This window comes from Ctenopharyngodon idella, chromosome 13, assembly GCF_019924925.1.
Source record: "Ctenopharyngodon idella isolate HZGC_01 chromosome 13, HZGC01, whole genome shotgun sequence".
Classification (NCBI taxonomy): Eukaryota; Metazoa; Chordata; class Actinopteri; order Cypriniformes; family Xenocyprididae; genus Ctenopharyngodon; species Ctenopharyngodon idella.
The window spans coordinates 36,231-53,580 of NC_067232.1; the positions used below are offsets into that span (position 1 = coordinate 36,231).

At 37.7% G+C, this 17,350-nt stretch overlaps 1 protein-coding gene across 2 annotated transcripts in view; it reads left to right on the forward strand.

Annotated features, from left to right (window-relative positions):
* LOC127525508 (whirlin-like) overlaps positions 1 to 17,350 on the forward strand; it is a 59,802-nt gene that overhangs the window by 22,553 nt on the left and 19,899 nt on the right. Inside the window, exons 5-7 of one of the 2 annotated variants that reach the window (XM_051918096.1) lie at positions 9,371 to 9,583; positions 10,805 to 11,014; positions 11,639 to 11,671. In XM_051918096.1, the coding sequence (XP_051774056.1) occupies positions 9,371 to 9,583; positions 10,805 to 11,014; positions 11,639 to 11,671 (456 nt within the window). The remainder of the gene's footprint in view (positions 1 to 9,370; positions 9,584 to 10,804; positions 11,015 to 11,638; positions 11,672 to 17,350) is intronic. The other variant, XM_051918097.1, reaches the window with a different exon arrangement.

A 17,350-nucleotide genomic window follows, 5' to 3' on the forward strand; every position in this document is an offset into this window, starting at 1 on the left:
AATAATGTTTTATAGATTTTAAAGAACAAGTCCCAGCTAGTAGGCTATATGTGAGGATGTAACGGATCATTTATAGTGTTTTCTCACAGCAGCTGGAATAATTAAACTTATCATTTTGATGGTGGATTGTAATCCAGAAAGGTCCAAATGACAATCATCAGCGAATACACATAGTCACGCATGCTGATGTTGTTAACATTCACAATTTGAGAACAAAGTATAACAATAATAATAATTTGCACGGTTTGGCATGATCCGAGCTAAGTGACCGTTAGATTTAATCACCATTGGCACCATAATGCTTTTTTTCTCAGTTGGTCAGAACAAAAGTGGCAGACATGTTACTTACTTGTTCAGATGACATTTTCCAGTGAAAATTCTTATTTTGGTCATACTTTCAAGACGTAGAATCTGTGATTCTGAAGTACGGTATCACCGATGTGGTGACTGACAACAAACATTAAATTCATCCGCACTGAGGAGCCGTGCCGATACACAACCCACGTAAAGAAGATAATTCCGCAAATAACTGCAATTGCAGGTTTCAAACAGAGATGGCGACAAAGAGGCAAAACTTACAGACTGCAGCTTTAAATAAAGGAAATCCAAAGACATTACATTATTAATTATAGACATTGAAAAAGTGGTTTCAGAAGGACTTAGTAAGTGCCTGAGCTTGACCAGAACATATGATATATGAAAGTATGGTGTACTCTTTGAACACTTCCCTACATTTCATGAAAGAAATATTCATTTTGAAAAAGTTAGAGAGTTCAAAAAGTACTGCATAACAAGAATTCAACCTAATCAAATGCCTCCAGGATCATTTCTGCAGGTCTATTTATGTTCAAAGAGCCTCCCTTTTGTCCTCCATAGTGAGAATATATATTGTCGTTATGCAAATGAGTCAGCCAGTGATTAAGCTGCATAACAGATCAGACTCATGTATTTGCATTGCTTTGATAACCTAAAGAACCAGTCCTTGTGTGCTTATTTTCTATCTTAGCCAGACTAATCAAAAAAGTCTGCATCACAAGATCCTATCATATTTGGACAGAGTCGCTATCATTATTGACGAACCACAAGGTTGATATGGGAACAGGGTGATCAAGGGCTCTGACGCTTGCTAGGCAATCATGTACCTGTTCCTGAACAGCTCTTTCCATACTGCAGCCACAAAGAAAGATGACGGGGATGTGTGTAAGTAATGAGGAGAACAGGAGAACTGAAAGACACAGGAAGGGCAAGAGATGGAAGAGAATAGGATGAAAGAGGAAGGTGCTATCACTGTAAATTTTCATCTTGGTCTGGGTAAAGAGGGTGTCATGTAGACGCTGCCAGAAGGCTCCGATCCCTTGGATATATGGTATCCATGCTGATCTGTATTCAGACTGGTTTCCGTAAAAGTCTCATGCACTTAACATTCTTACCATCCCTGTGTGTGTGTGAGTGCCGTAGAGCTATATTATAATATATATGAAAGAACAGGAAATAATAGAAGCATCATTTCTGTTATGCAGTACCTTTTGAACTGTGACTTGAAAATGAATATGCTTGCTGTGTAATATAAGAAAGTAGTTCCAGAAAAGCATATACCATGTGTTCTGGACAAGTTTAGGTACCTAAACTTTATTATTAATTATAAAATGGTTAGTTCCTGTCCTTGATTCTGATTGGTCAATAGCTGTGTTTTATTCACGATAAAACACTGCTGACCGCTTCACCCAATGGTTCTGTGTATCACTACACAACCACTCTTAGCAACGTAAACTGTATGTTCTCAATTGATATTGTTCATTGAAACGTACTGTATTATGTAGAAGAGTATTGTGAGAAAGAGATCGAGTGAGCGAGTTTATTACCTGCATTCAGATTTAGCATTTTCCTTCAGGTCAGTCCTAAGTTCATAATAAAAAATCTGTTTAAATGTTCGATGTATTATCTTGTCCTTTTAACAGTTAAGGGGTTTTCCCGTGACTGACAGCACTAGTCAAAGCATTTGTCAGTTGCGTCTTGTTCCGTGTTCACAACAATTCAGTCTTTTCAATATAAAAGTCTTCGCTACTGATTGACACACTCATAAAGACAGTCTTTGCCACCATCTAATGGCGTAACAATGTGATTCTGTTGCTGTTCACGGTCAGGGACTATTTTTTCAGGCGGAAGGAAGGCTTTTAGTGACAGTTTACTTCATGAAAGTTGCATTGTTACATATTTTTGGCTTTAATATTTGCATTGTGTGGTAACCATTTTATAAAAGCAATAAGGTACTCGAGGCTAGTGCTGTATCGTGAATAAGTCACGGCTGAAGGGCATTGTTAGGCAGGCATTGTTAGGCATTGTTATCATAATGATTTCTATATTGTGCTGTTGTTTTTAAATGAAAAATAAAGTCACTTCCTTCAGGATGATGTTATGAATTGGCTTTTTTTTAAAGGCATTTATTGAAAAATAATAACAAATAAAGTGATTTGCAAAAGATTATAAGAATGTAAAGTGATATTGGGGATATGTATAAATTGTTTATCAATTAAAACAAATTTTTTTTGTTTGAGGAAAGAAAAAATATGAAGAAACACCTTTTAATAAATTGTCAGTTTTAGTACAGCACTTGAAGACATGGCAAAAAATATTAATAAATTATTACATAGTTTTGATAAATGGAAACAAACTAATATGATTTCTATCTTTAAAAATTGTGAGTATAATATTTTATCAAGTATATTAAAGGGAAGTTTCACCCAAAAATGAAAGTTCTGTCATCATTCTCTCAGCCTCATGTTGTTCCAAAACCTGCATTTCTTTCTTTATTCTGTGGAACATAAAAGAAGATATTTTGAGAAATGTCTCAGGTTTTTTTGTCCAATAGTAACCAAAACTGTTTGGTGAGTAAATGATGACAGAATTTTCCTTTTTGGGTGAACTGTCCTTTTAAGCTTTATGTTAGAGACATCAAAATGGTCTGCATTACAAGAATTACTTCTAAGAGAATGAAAAAATATGGACAGAAGAGAGTGCAAGAATATAAGACCTAAAAGACAGAGGCGGTGAGAGTGTGAAGAGGAATAAAAGCAGCAAGGTGACCCACCCAATGAACAGGGTTTTACAAGGTCTTCCTCTGTAAGCCGTCGTTTATGCACAAAACAACGGATTCCAATAAAGCCCGAGCAGTGCATGAGCACTAACTTATTACGATGGGGCTGATTATTGCATACAGTGGGAATGACAGGCTAAAGGACACAGTTAGATGAAGTGTCTGGGCTCATGTCTGTGGGCTATGAGATTTTGCAGTAAACTACTCACTTTGTATTCCAAAGACTTGCAGCTCTGCGATGCTTCGGAGGACATTGATAAGTTACATACATCAGTTTTTGCAAGAAAGGCACAGTCAGCCATAAATCACTCCTGATATGTAGACATAAGCGTGTAATTGTATGTGGACACACATAAGTTATGCATTTCCAATGAAATAACACTAAAATTAGAGTTAATATTATAATTACTTGAGTTTGTCTTAATAGCTGCAGTAAAAAAGCACAAGTTGCATCAAATGTGCACTGCTTAATAAGAATATTTATATATATTAATTATATCTTTGTGGTTATATAGCAAATAGTTTTTCAGTCTTTCAGTTCCCTAAGAAGATTTTCCTGTGTTTGCCCACAGAACGATCCAAGCGTATAAATTGATAATCACATAAATGCTTCATTATGTTTTCATCAGTGTACATTTAAAGCTCCCTGTAAACACTTAATAATTGTAGGTCAGGTAGGAGCAAGTTAAACATAAATAGGGGGCAAACACAGAAAATTGCAATGTTTTGGTTCATTATTTTTCAGAAACTGTAGTAGAAACTGTAAAAACTCATTTCTGAGTTAGATATTTAAGAGTGAGTTCACGTCTGTTTGTATTTTACGCTTTCTGCCTAGTTTAACACTCACAAAATAGAAACTAGTCAACCTGAGATCCATCTCAGTCATATGAGAAAACTTGGCAAATTCTTTTGCAATACTACAATTATTCTGCCTCAGAAGTTTTCTTTAGTGGTGTGATGTTTTTTGCTTATTTAAAGGCCAGAATTCCTCACTGTGTGACCTTGTTGAATCTTTGCTGAGTAAGGCACTTATTTCCATTGCCTGATGTGAAATCTCTATATATCCCAAGTGAGGCTTACATTGTTTGACGCCAGCCCTGTCTTTGCCAACTTACTGCAGCTTAAACCCATTTCAGCGGCCCTCATTTTGAAGCTAATTGAATTCTCCAAATTGACTTTGGCCTTTTAAGACGAGAACTACGGTGGCCCTCAGGGGGCTCAGCACAACGGCATTAGCAAAGTAAACAAAGCACAATAAAGCACAAAAATGATTAAGCATTTCTGAAAATATTTCAGGATATTGGTGGCTGGAGGGTCGACACCTGAGTAATTCTCTCACTTCTGTAATATTACACTTAAGAAAGGTGACATATATAATTTATGTGCATAACTGCCAACTGCCGCATAAACTAAAACAAAACAACAACATAAAGTTCCAGACCTGGCCCTCTCTCGTCCTTCACTTTTGTCAATCCTCCTTTTATCCTTCCAGAACTCCTCCGGTGTGGTGCGCAAGATGATAATTATGGAAAATATTTTAACTTAAACAAGAAGAGCCGTGTTCCCACCACAGGAACTTTCCCCGGGAACCAGGGACTTTGGGGTGGTACTTGGTGTGTTTCGACCGCAGGAACCAGGGTCTAAATGAAGTTCAGGGTAAAAATTTCCCCCTCAGAAAGTCCCTGCTCACGAGGTAGTGCTTTTTCAAAGTTCAGGAACTTTTGAGGGAGGGACTTAGGTGCTGAACATGCTGATTGGTTGAGTTCACGCAGCATTTTTCAACCACCATTTTTAAAAGTCGTTGTGTGCGTGCAGTAAGTGTTGTTTGCTTTTCAAATCAACAGTGGAGTTTAAAAAATACGACAGATGGGCAGACGACGAGGTTCAGGTTTTATTAAGCTTATATGCGGAGGACGAAATCCAGCGGGAACTGGAATGTCACGCACAGTGCGACTCCTACGTCACCGGACTTAATTTTCACAATCTTAATCTTCCACTTTAGACCGAGATGGAAACACAGACAGCAACTGTGACAAATTGTTCCAGGTAATTTCGGTGGAAAAGCAGCTAATGACTGTAAATAGCTGTAAAGCTGTAATGGCTGTAAAGTGCATTTTTCCCTCCATCCAAATTGTCGTCTTCAACACTGGCACCATTTTGAGATTTGTTTGAAAACGTCTGCCGACTCCTGCACTCACAGGTTGTTTGAGATTTGTTTGAAAACTTCTATCAACACCTGCACTCACAGGTTGTTTTTATGTTTGGTTTGGTCTGTATATAAGAAAGATTGCTCATCTCAGAGAGCTTATCGCCGGTTGTGCCTTTAGGACATCTATTGACTGCTCCACTCTGCCACTGTTCTAAAAAGAGGTATAAAAATCTATCATCTCTTCGGGAGAGACGTGCTCTTCGAAGCGCAGGACTTAATGTAGCTCAAGAGGGAGGAAATGAAGCTCCTATTTCGACATGGGCCTTAGTCAGGCTGGGACGGTAATAGAAGTGAGATCTTGTGCCTTGTTGAAAAGCTTAGTCATTCTGCCCATATTGTCAGTTAGCATATTAAAACTCTGATAATGAGACAGATAGAGCTGTAACCGACAGCAGCTCCTGAACCCAAACATTTGTCATTTTAATTAATGTCTAACCAAGGTGACACTAATCTTGATCATCTAATTATTTAATTTATTGCTCAATGGCCTTATGTTTTAGTAGTTAGAGGTAATGTGACAGCAGGATTGAGATTAATTTGCTTTTGCTTCATTTCGATGAAGCAGAATGACTTTAAAACACAACGCTAAAGTTTTAGTAATCTGCAATAAGCCATATTTCGGACGGGACTAGTTTTCATGGAGGATGCTTGAGAATTTTGTTATTTTAATCCTATCCCAATCAATCAATCAATCAACCAACCAGCCAATCAATCAATCAATCAATCAATCAATCAATCCTGTCCGAATCTGTCTGTCTATCTATCTTTTTTTTTTTTTGTTGTTGTATCGGTTATTATACATTATTGAAACAATTACTTCCAGGCTCAACCCTTTACTGGACAAAATGATCTGCACTTCCCTGACCTTCACTTTTCTCAGTCACTGCAAGGATTAGCCTCCTTTCAGTCCAGAAGCATATCCCCTATTTGACACTTTATTTTCTCTTTTTTTATATTTGTACTCTATTTGATTTAAGAGAAAATGCCTTTCCGCTCTTTTTAGAGCTGGGTTATCTCAAGTTCCTTTTAGATAAAGCTCAATCTGGGGCTAAATTATCTCATTCAGGCCCTATTCAAATGCACTGGGGTTTGATGTGTGGGGACACGGCTGGAGTTTCTGCTCTCTTTGTCACACAATGCTGCAAAGTTCTGGCAGAAAAAAAACACTTGTCCTGATTGTGCTGTCGTAAAGTTATGATATTGATCAGCAATTATGTGTTCCTGTGATTAAAGAGGCTGTCAGTCGAGTGATGTCATAATGGGTATTCATGGAGTTTGTAACACCAGAGATGCTGCATGATCGATCCCGTCTTGGTCGCTATCATTCTTAAAGAGTTATAAAGACACTTTTTTTCCTTGCTAGTTTTATTGATCATCTTTTGTTGGAGGCATTCTGCAGGAGTTTTGCTTTTTTGTAATTTGAGCAGTGATGCTAATATCCCAGAGTGCTCTGGAGGGCAGAGCTTTTGAACCTCTCAACATCAAACTAGATAGAGACACTTGTGTTCTTATCTAAGGAAGTGTTATAGATATATACACTAATGTTTGGGGTCAGTAATATATATATATATATATATTTAAAGAAATTTTAATGCATTAAATTGATCAAAAGTGAGAATTTACATTGTTACAAAAAACATTTCAAATAAATGCTGTTCTTTTGAACTTCTTATTCGACAAAGAGTCCATAAAAAATTCATTACAGCAGTTAGGGTGGAACAAACTTTTAAAAAACATAATCATATTTGAATAAAAATTTTCATATTTATATGAAAAATTATAAAAAATATGAAAACATTTTGAAATGTTAGATGCATCGCTTCTAGTTTGCTCCACCCCAACACTGATCTGAGGGATTAGTATTTATCTCAGCTGCAGAAGCAAGTCTAAGGAGTGTTTCAGAAACAGTTTGTGCTCTAGGTGAGGATGAATTTGAGTTCAAATGTAAAGTGATCTCAAGAGTTTCTAACCGAGGGAATCTATGTGAAATCCATTGATTTTCAGAATAAAACAAAGAGAAAAAGGAAATAAAGTAAATGGATGACATTCATCATAGTCTAAAGTTACTCTCTTGAACTCTGGCACTGGTGAAAGTAATATATTAGGTCAGGACAGCTTTTTTTATTTTTTATTCATTCAGCCAAGTGCTTTGTGGAACTTCCTAAAACAATATATTACATTTAATAATTTTCTATTTATTTGTTTACTTTGCCAATTTTGTTCTTTAATCTCATTATTTTTCTGTCTCTTCCTTGGGTCTAGCTATTCCTCAATGTCCAGTACAGGACATTAGCCTTATGGTCAAACCGGTCAGGGAATTTTCCTCAGAAATACTGTGAAAATAAATGGTCTGTCGTGTGATGCAACCAAAATGCATTAGTTCCTGTTGGAGGGCTCTACAATACAGCTCATCTAACTTGCAGCATTAACACAAAACACAGAATGTTCTAAAGAGAAAGTAAAGAATAAGGGCAAGAATAGTTCAGGCTTGATCAGCATTCACTCACCTCACCCACTGTTTCTGTCTGTATTGATCGAGCTGAGTTCAAATCCTTGTGTCTTTTGATGGTTTGATAACATAGACACTAGTGCTGCTTGACCGCACCTGCAAACCAGACAGCCAACAAACATACATCTCCACCCAACGAGACTGTCAATAGACTGTTCAAGCAGACATAACTAGATAATATGAATTTAAAGGGGACCTATAATGCCCCTTTTACAATATATAAGTCTCTGGTGTCCCCAGAATGTTTCAGCTCAAAATACCCCACAGATCATTTATTATAGCTTGTCAAATTTGCCCCTATTTGGGTGTGAGCAAAAACTCGCCGTTTTTGTGTGTGTGTCCCTTTAAATGCAAATGAGCTGCTGCACCCGGCCCCCTTTCCAGAAGAGGGCGGAGCTTTAACAGCCCGTGCTTTGGTTGCTCAACAACAACAAAGCTGGAGAATCTCACGCAGCCAAAATGACGATTGTCAATAACAAGTGTTCAGCCTTACATTGTTCAAACCGGAGTCGGACACTGATGGAGAGACTCAGGAAGAAATTACAACTTTTAGAATGAAACTGGACGTTTCTGAATGGTTAGAGGATAAATTTATGTAGTTGCTGTGGAGTTGATTCAACTCATAGACTAGCATGTGCCGTCATGTTAATCTTTTGTGCAAATCCAGCGTTGAATTGACCCTTGTTTGTGAAGCAGTCCGGCATAAAATGATGGCATAGTAACAATGCTCTACTACAACAACTCTTCCTCTTCTCTAAAGTAGCCCAACATGGCCTCGTCCCCTTTGTTGCATGTTTCCAGGGGCAGGGTTTATGTAAATTTTGGGGTTTGTGATGTCAACAACCTAGGAAGATGCTCGTTGTAGTCCCTACCAGCCATGTTGTAATCTTTAAAAAGCGATTTCTGTAAAAGAAAATATCTCCCTTTGCATTGAACTTTGAGCGTCATAACTTTGCAGATGTTGTTTATGCTCAAACAGCAACATTACACACTAACTAAAGTTAAAAAAAGTGAAATCATAATCAAGGCATGTGATACACCTCTAATCGACCCAAAATGAACATCATCAAATCAATCGACTGGTCTTTGCAACCCCGAATAGGTAGGTATGTTGTGAGCAAGTTCTAGATTGGTTTGCAAAAGTGTTGTGGTTTCATCCTTTGGCTGGAGAGCATGCCATTCCTCAGCTGAGCGTAACACTGATCGATGATCATGTTGACTCTGGAGCAGTGCTTTTTGATTAGGAGACTAATTAAAGGGAATGCTGCTCTCGAGAAGAGAGGCTGAAACCTGAGAGAGAGAAAATAGGGAGGAGGGTTAAAGACTGCACTACAGTCACTCTCCATTATGGAGATGTGAGTTATGATAGCAGCAATGAACCAAAGGCTTGTCAAGTCATATTCTCATTTAAAAAATAAAGAACATGGAAGATTTAAGATGTGCTTTAAGACTCAATGAGCCACAGGTGTCTGAATTTTAGGATAAATGTTGCATATTAGTCTGCTCTTAAAATATTTGTATTTCTTCTTTTCACACTTTTCACTTTCCCTCTCCTTAGGGTGGCTTTTATAAAGGTGTGGCGGGATCTCAGGTGACTCTGTCTAGTTTGGTGAACCAGAGCAGGGCTATGCTAGAGGAACAGGCTAGACATCTGCTGACTGAACCTGAGAGGCAGACCATGGGCTACTACATCCAAGAGTATCGTGATGGTCACATCGGTGTTGAGCAGCTCGTCATGGCCCTCTTTGAGCTGTTCAATACACATGCCAAGGTGGAGATGTTTACATTTACTTTTACATTTATGCATTTGGCCGACACTTTCATCCAAAATGAATTGCATAGTATTTAAGGTATATAATTTATTGGTTTATACGTTCACTGGGAATTGAGCACCATGCTTTTCAGAAAACATGCATATGGTCTTGCATATGAACTTGTTTGAACATATTCTTAATAATTAATAATAATCTGCCACTAACAGTTTTGAGTTAAAAAAAAAAAAATTACAGGAGCATTAGTTATTGTTAATACTGTGTTTGTTTCTATTGTTTTTTTTTAGCATATTTAAAAATGTTAACTTTATTTACTTTTGTTTTAATTATTTTTAAATAAAAATGTATAATAATATGGTATATCTGTCATTTTATTTTTTATTTTTTTATGTTTTAGTTATTTATACTGATAATGCTAGATGTTACCATAGTTATATTGTAGTAACAAAATTTATAGTATTTTTTGTAATGACTGACATAAATGACAGTACATTTTTGTTAAAGTATGTGATAAAGGTACACTACTGTGGTACACTTTTTTTTTTTTTTTTTTTTTTTTAAGAAATTAATACCTTTATTCAGAAAAGATGCATTAAATTGACCAAAAGTGAAAGTAAAGGCTTTTATAATTTTGCAAAGATCTCTACTTTAAGTAAACTTAAACTTTCTTTTCATCAGAATATGAATACTGAAAAAAAATCATTTTATAATTGATAATAAAATAATAATAATTCATTTCCTGAGCAGCAAATCAGCATATTAGAATGATTTCTGAAGGATCATGTGACACAGAAGACTGGAGGAACTTTGCTATCACAGCTTTGCTATCACAGGAATAAATTAAATAAATTAAAATATATTAAAACAGAAAATAGTTATGTTAAATTGTAAATAATATATTACAATATATTACTGTATTTTGTACTGTATTTTTGTTCAAATTAAAGACCCCAAACTTTTTAATGATAGTGTATCTACTTAAATTTTCAGAATTCAATACAGAATCTTTTTTTTTATTAAAGACTTTTATTAGCTGAATGAATTAATACTGACACTATACAAAATGTCCTCAGTATATTGGGCCATCATTGTCTGGTGATTTACAGCAAGTATAACCTCAGATTACATTCACATTTATGAACATATTAAAACCCCTGAGATTAAAACAATCAACACGAGCTCGGTCACATTCACAGCTCTGTATGTGTGTGTATTTGCAGTTCTCTCTGCTGTCAGAAGTGAGGGGGATCGTGACGCCTCAGGATGTGGAGAGATTTGACGGCCTGGTTCTGAGACGAGAGATTGAAGCCCTGAAGGCTAGGCAAGGGGGAGCTGGATTTCAAGACTCCTTCTCCATGGTCTCGTACCCTGATACGCTAGCCTCCTCCTCAGCCAGCTTCATGACCAACACCACCCTCAGCTCTGCACGGGTAAGAGGAAACATCCATATTTACAATGAAATTAACTTTCTACACACATACTGTAAGCAGGAACACTTGTGAGCCATTATTATTGAGTAAGACCCAGTGTCTATATCTGTAATTTCAGACAGAAAGTGTTTAAGGATTTGCGTTTGTATTTGTGTGGGATGAGTGGAAGGCATTGTTGTTGTGTATGTGTGTGTGTGTGTGTGTGTGTGTGTGTGTGTGTGTGTGTGTGTGTGTGTGTGTGACATAGACATAAAAAGCCGTTCACAAAATTGGTGGGCAATTTGGGCACAAAGAAGGCGTGTGCAGATTACTAGGATACAAGATGAAGGGCTCTAAAGTTGCTGTGGGAAACAGCTTTTGTCCTTTCTGTTGGAGGCTTTTATGCCCATCACTCGAAACCTGTCTGCCCTCCTGTCTCACTCTGTCTAGGCATGTCTCACCTCAACTCATCTATGTCTTGTTGTGAAAGTGCAGCTGTTTAGATTTGTAGCAGTCTCAGGGGTGTGTGATGTTGGTGTGACAGATGGAGAAGTGTTTTCTGACGGATTTTTAAGCCTGCTGACTCCCAGTGTAAATTGCAGGAACAGTTTAACAACCAATTCCCTATCCCTCTCAATAAAACAGGAAAGACTGCTCTGGCTAATAGATATGATGGAGGTAGGTTAAACAATCTCTCACTTACCATTACAAAATCTACCGTAGTAACCATTGTTTCCACAATAATACCATAGAAAATATCAGTACTTACCCCTTACCTAAGGCCATGTCCACACTAATACGTTTTCGTTTGAAAACGCATCTTTTTCTCTCTGGTTTGGCCTTCTGTCCACACTGAGAAGGCGTTTTTGTCAAGGAAAACAGCTTTTTAAAAACGCTCTCCAAAGTGTATAAATTGCAGTGTGGATGTCGAAAACGGAGGTATTTGAAAACGATGACGCATGTTTAGTCATGTGACACATATTGTACCCATAGATATATACATAGTTCAGTCATGAAACTCTAGATGGAGCAGGCTGATTGGTCCTTAACGCAAGCTGATGATAATTACAGCATTAACTACTTGGCACAAGCTGATTGGTCCATGTCACTTCAGCAGCCAAAGAGCTTGCTGCTCACACATTTAAATGGCTGGTTACATTCACTATAGCAGTTTGCAGTACGCTTCAGAGGTCCTTTAAACCCTCCACCTTCCCCAGCTCCAGTAGCGTGTTTACCCACCACACAAAGCACGAAGTGCGTGGGGTCCCACGGGCCTGGGGGCCCGCGCGATTTCTCCTGAGGGGGACCCCCAGTGGTGTAGTCTACGTGATACGCAGGTATATGCCGTATACCCACTAGGAAAGGTCAAGTATTTCCATATACACACTTATAAAAATGCGTGAGGTTTCGGATTTAGCACTCTTTAATGTGGCCTGACAGCTCACTGTAGCCTCAGTTCAAGAGAAGCAGCAGCCTGAAGCGCACGAAAACTGATCCTCTCCTCTGCTTTAATACCAGTTACAGCGCAAAATAAACATGAATGAACATCTGAAGGTATGTTAAAAGATACAGTACAACTTACCGAAATCCGTATGTCTCGTGTAATCGTTCAATCAGTGTTTCAACCACAGAAAGACATTTATAAAAAAGCTTGTAAACAATCGTAACGTCACATTTACCTCAGAACAAACATATTCAGTGACCATATACCTGTTAGTCAGCTAGAAATATTAACTCTAGAGAGGAGCATTTAGCTCAATATATGCACCATATTACATATTAATTATAATTTTTTATGTTCTTTAATAGCCTATATAATGCATGTTTAAATAAGTCCATCAAGTTCATAGCCACCATTTAAATGTCTATATTTCAAAAAACGAATTGGAGTAGAAATGATTTTAAAGTTAGGAGGCCTATTATAATTTTATTTTTATAAAAATTTCCTTAAGTGTAATTTAAGTTTGTATACAAATCAGTTCGTTTTAACCTTCAATATTAATGTAGTACCAACTGATTCCCATGTGTATTAAACATTATTTGAGAGATTTTTTTTTCTTGAGAAAATTGGCCATGTACTGTACCTGATATACAGTATATCCAAAATAACTGATATCGAATCGAATTGCAAGCTTGTGAATCAAAATGCATAACTATGATGACAGACTGGCAGGAAATGGTGCAAAACAGAAAACAAAGTCCAAACAGGGTGATATTGTGACATACTGGTAAGCCTCATCTTTCCATTGTTAATAATAGTTGTAACTCTTAAATGTTAATTGAAAATTGCCAGCTGATAAAACCTATGATCCAGGGACCATATTCATATAACATCTAAGGCTAAATGTAGATCTTAACTGGCTGAGTTAAATGGTGATTGACACTAAACAGTAGAAAATCAGTCCAGTCTCTCCAGCTGTAAATGTCACTGGCTATTAAAGTCTTGTGTTGCTTATAATAAATTGACATGTTGATAACATACACATAAGCATTCTTTCAGAATGCTCTCAATTGCATGTAGCTTAGATCAGATGCATACTATATGTATTAGTGAGTGTTGTGGTACTTATGGGGTGTCGCTCTGGGATAGGTGAGAATGAGGCTGGGAGGGAAAAAACGAAACGCGATCGTGGGGCCCCCTCACAGAGATTTGCTTAGGGCCCACCAATAGCCTAAATACGCCCCTGCCCAGCTCCACCTGTATAGATCTGCTATGGGTTATTGATATATGCTGTTTGTGCAGCAGCACTACGTCTTACTCACAGCAGCGTATGTATTGGCAGTATATACAGTGCTTAGCGTAAATGAGTACACCCCCTTTGAAAAGTAACATTTTAAACAATATCTCAATGAACACAAAACAATTTCCAAAATGTTGACAAGACTAAGTTTTATATAACATCTGTTTAACTTATAACATGAAAGTAAGGTTAATAATATAACTTGGAGAACAAAATTTTCAGTTTTACTCAAATTAGGGTGATGCAAAAATGAGTACACCCCACTGAAAGTCTCTGGAGCAGAGCAAAATTTTAGACTACAAATGTCAATTTAACAAGAATTCAACCACAGGTGAGTCTAATTATTCATTACACAGGTGTCCAGCAGACAGCTGACTATAAAAGGGTTTTAAAACCCCTTCACATTTCATGCTGTCAGCAATGGCACCACATGGAAGAGAAATGTCACAAGACCTGAGAAAGAAAATAATTTCTTTGCACCAGAAAGGTGAAGGCTACAAGAAGATCAGCAAAGCTTTACTTATCAGTCAGAATACTGTAGCAAAAGTGGTACAAAAATTTAAAAAAGATGGAACTGCAACCATCTAACAGAGACGTCCAGGTCGTCCACGGAAGTTAACACCTCGACAGGAGCGTCTTCTGATGAGAAGGGTTGAAGAAAATCTGCATGCAAGTTCACTGCAGTTATCTAAAGAAGTAGAAAGCCAAATTGGGGTGACTACTTCCCGTGACACAATACAGCGTACACTGCAGAGGAATGGCATGCATGGGTGCCATGAAAGAAGCCTCTCCTAAAGCCCAGGCACAAAAAAGCCCACCTAGAGTTTGCCAGAGCCCATGCTGGCAAAGACGAAGACTGCTGGGACTCTATACTCTGGAGTGATGAGACCAGGATAAATGTTTTTGGAACTGATGGCTTCAAAACTGTATGGCGTCGCAATGGTGAGGAATACAAAGAAAAATACATGGTGCCTACAGTGAAACATGGTGGTGGCAGTGTCCTTATGTGGCTGCGTGAGTGCTGCTGGTGTCGGGGAGCTGCATTTCATTGATGGCATCATGAATTCACAGATGTACTGCTCTATACTGAAAGAGAAGATGCTACCATCACTCCGTGCCCTTGGTCGTTGTGCACTTTTCCAACATGACAATGATCCTAAACACACATCTAAGGCCACTGTTGGATTTCTGAAGAAGAACAGGGTGAAAGTGATTCAGTGGCTCCTGATCTAAACCCAATTAAACACCTATGGGGAATTCTGAAGAGACAAGTTGAGCATCACTTTCCATCCAGCATCCAGTCTCTAAAAGAGGTCATTCTTGAAGAATGGAAAAAGATAGATGTTGCCAACTTGTTCATTCCATGCCTAGAAGACTTGGTGCTGTCATTAAAAATCATGGAGGCCATACAAAGTACTAGATGTAGTAGTTTTTGTTGTGGGGTGTACTCATTTTTGCATCACCCTAATTTGAGTAAAACTGAAATATGTGTAATCTAAGTTATTAACCTTACTTTCATGTTATAAGTTAAACAGATGTTATATTAAACTTAGTCTTGTCAACATTTTAGAAATTGTTTTTGTGTTTATTGAGATATTGTTTAAAATGTTACTTTTCAAAGGGGGTGTACTCATTTACGCTGAGCACTGTATTAGCAGCGGCATAGCGTACTTATTTCACCAAGACCAAATACATTAACATTGTCATATACATTACCATGCTAAAAATCTTTGTGCCTGCTATTTACTGTAACAGTGTTGCTCAAGATAAATGCTCCTATATAGAATCTCCGTATTACATTCCTGCAAAAATGACAGAGAATTTACTCACATTTGCTGTCCTGCACGGCAAAACATGATGACAGTTGCGTTTTAAACCATGCGAGTTTGAATGCAACCTGGACGCAACAGTGAGTGATCATATGCTAATAAAATGACTGTGCCAGAAGAATAGCATGAGAACTTTATTATATGCTCTGGTCTCTCTGCATCATCTCATGAGCTTTTAGTATGATTTATGCATGTGCAGTAAGGTGATTTAAGCGTTTTCAGACGTTTCAGTGTGGATGAGCAACTTTTGGAAAACGCTAGTGTGGATGGGGAGCGTTTTTAAATGAAAACTCCATTTTCAAATGTTTCCAGATTGATGTAGAAGTAGTACTGTAGTAATATTCAGCGCAGTTTGTCCTACATCATTTGTTCTGAAAATATGAATGATACGCAATACTGAGAAGTGTGCCATTACACTTCAAAACGATTAGACTTATGATTTTTTTTGCCCGGTGAGTAATAAAATGGTTGAAAAAGTCACTTATATTAATGCTGAAGGAGGAACTTGAACAATATCTAGGGACCAGAATATCATAGAGACTTATGATGGGAATCTTTTTGTCTAGTAACCAACCACCCAGAACTGCATAGGAACAGAAAAAATATACTTAGAGCTTGTTAGCAACTGCATAGCAACCCAAATTAAAAATTAGCAACACTTATTAACTCCCAAGCAATGACCCATACCACTCTAGAATTGATTCAGTGGCACTCAAATTATAATTTCTTGTATGAAATCTTAGTGGAAAATATGGTTACTATGGTAAAGTTTTGTAAGGGTATGTATATAAACATGCATGATTTTCAAATGTACATGCATAGAGTATATAGTTTGTGTGTTTTGGGGTTGGGTGTGTCTCTTTTGCAAACACACACACATTAAAGAATGAGTTTGCTTTTGCTATGATGTGGGTTTCTTTTGAATACACACACACACACACACACACACACACACACACACACACACACAAGATTGTAATACAGCACATTCAACATTCTCTGCATGGATTGACCCCTCTGAAAATCACTCACTTCTGATGTCTTTCTGTGTGTATATGTGTGGGTTGCAGTGATCAGACATAAGTCCATGCATGCATGTAGCAAATCAAAAATGTGTCTGCTGTGACTTTGTACCTCTTCATCATGGGTCATTTGTCTGCATGTATGTATGAGTGAGTGAGTGAGTGAGTGAGTGAGTGTGTGTGTGTGCACTTTGGAAATGAGCAAACATATTTGTATGCAAGCTTTGTTCGTGGCCCTCCTCTGTGGATCGGTGTTGTTGTAAGCTTGCCAGCTCTGGCTCCGGTAATTACAAGAAGCAGCGGCATCCCACACCGCAGCCCTGCAGAGCACCACAGACGAAACGTTCGCTCTGGGACTCTCATCCTGGTACCGCACCTCATCAGCCATATGCAGAGCTGTCACAGCAGATAAGCCCCCCCAGACAAAAAAAAAAAAAAAGAAGTCTTGCAGAGAGCATCCTGATTTATGCTCCAGTGGAGCACAGCAGGGGATTGTGGGAAGGTGGAGGACCTGAGCCAGCACAGTACAATGTCTGTGCTCTCTGAGTTTGATCTTCTGGCTGTTTTAGTTTGAAGAAGGAAGGGAAGACTGTGTCCAGCCAGATTTGGCATATGGGTCAAAAGTGGTTTGATGTCTTTGGGTAATTTTTTGCACAGGTCACACACAAATATCATTCAAAAGTTTTGGGGTTAGTTAGTTATTTTATTTTATTTTTATTTATTTATACATTTATTGAAAGAAAATTATTCTTTTATATTCAGTAA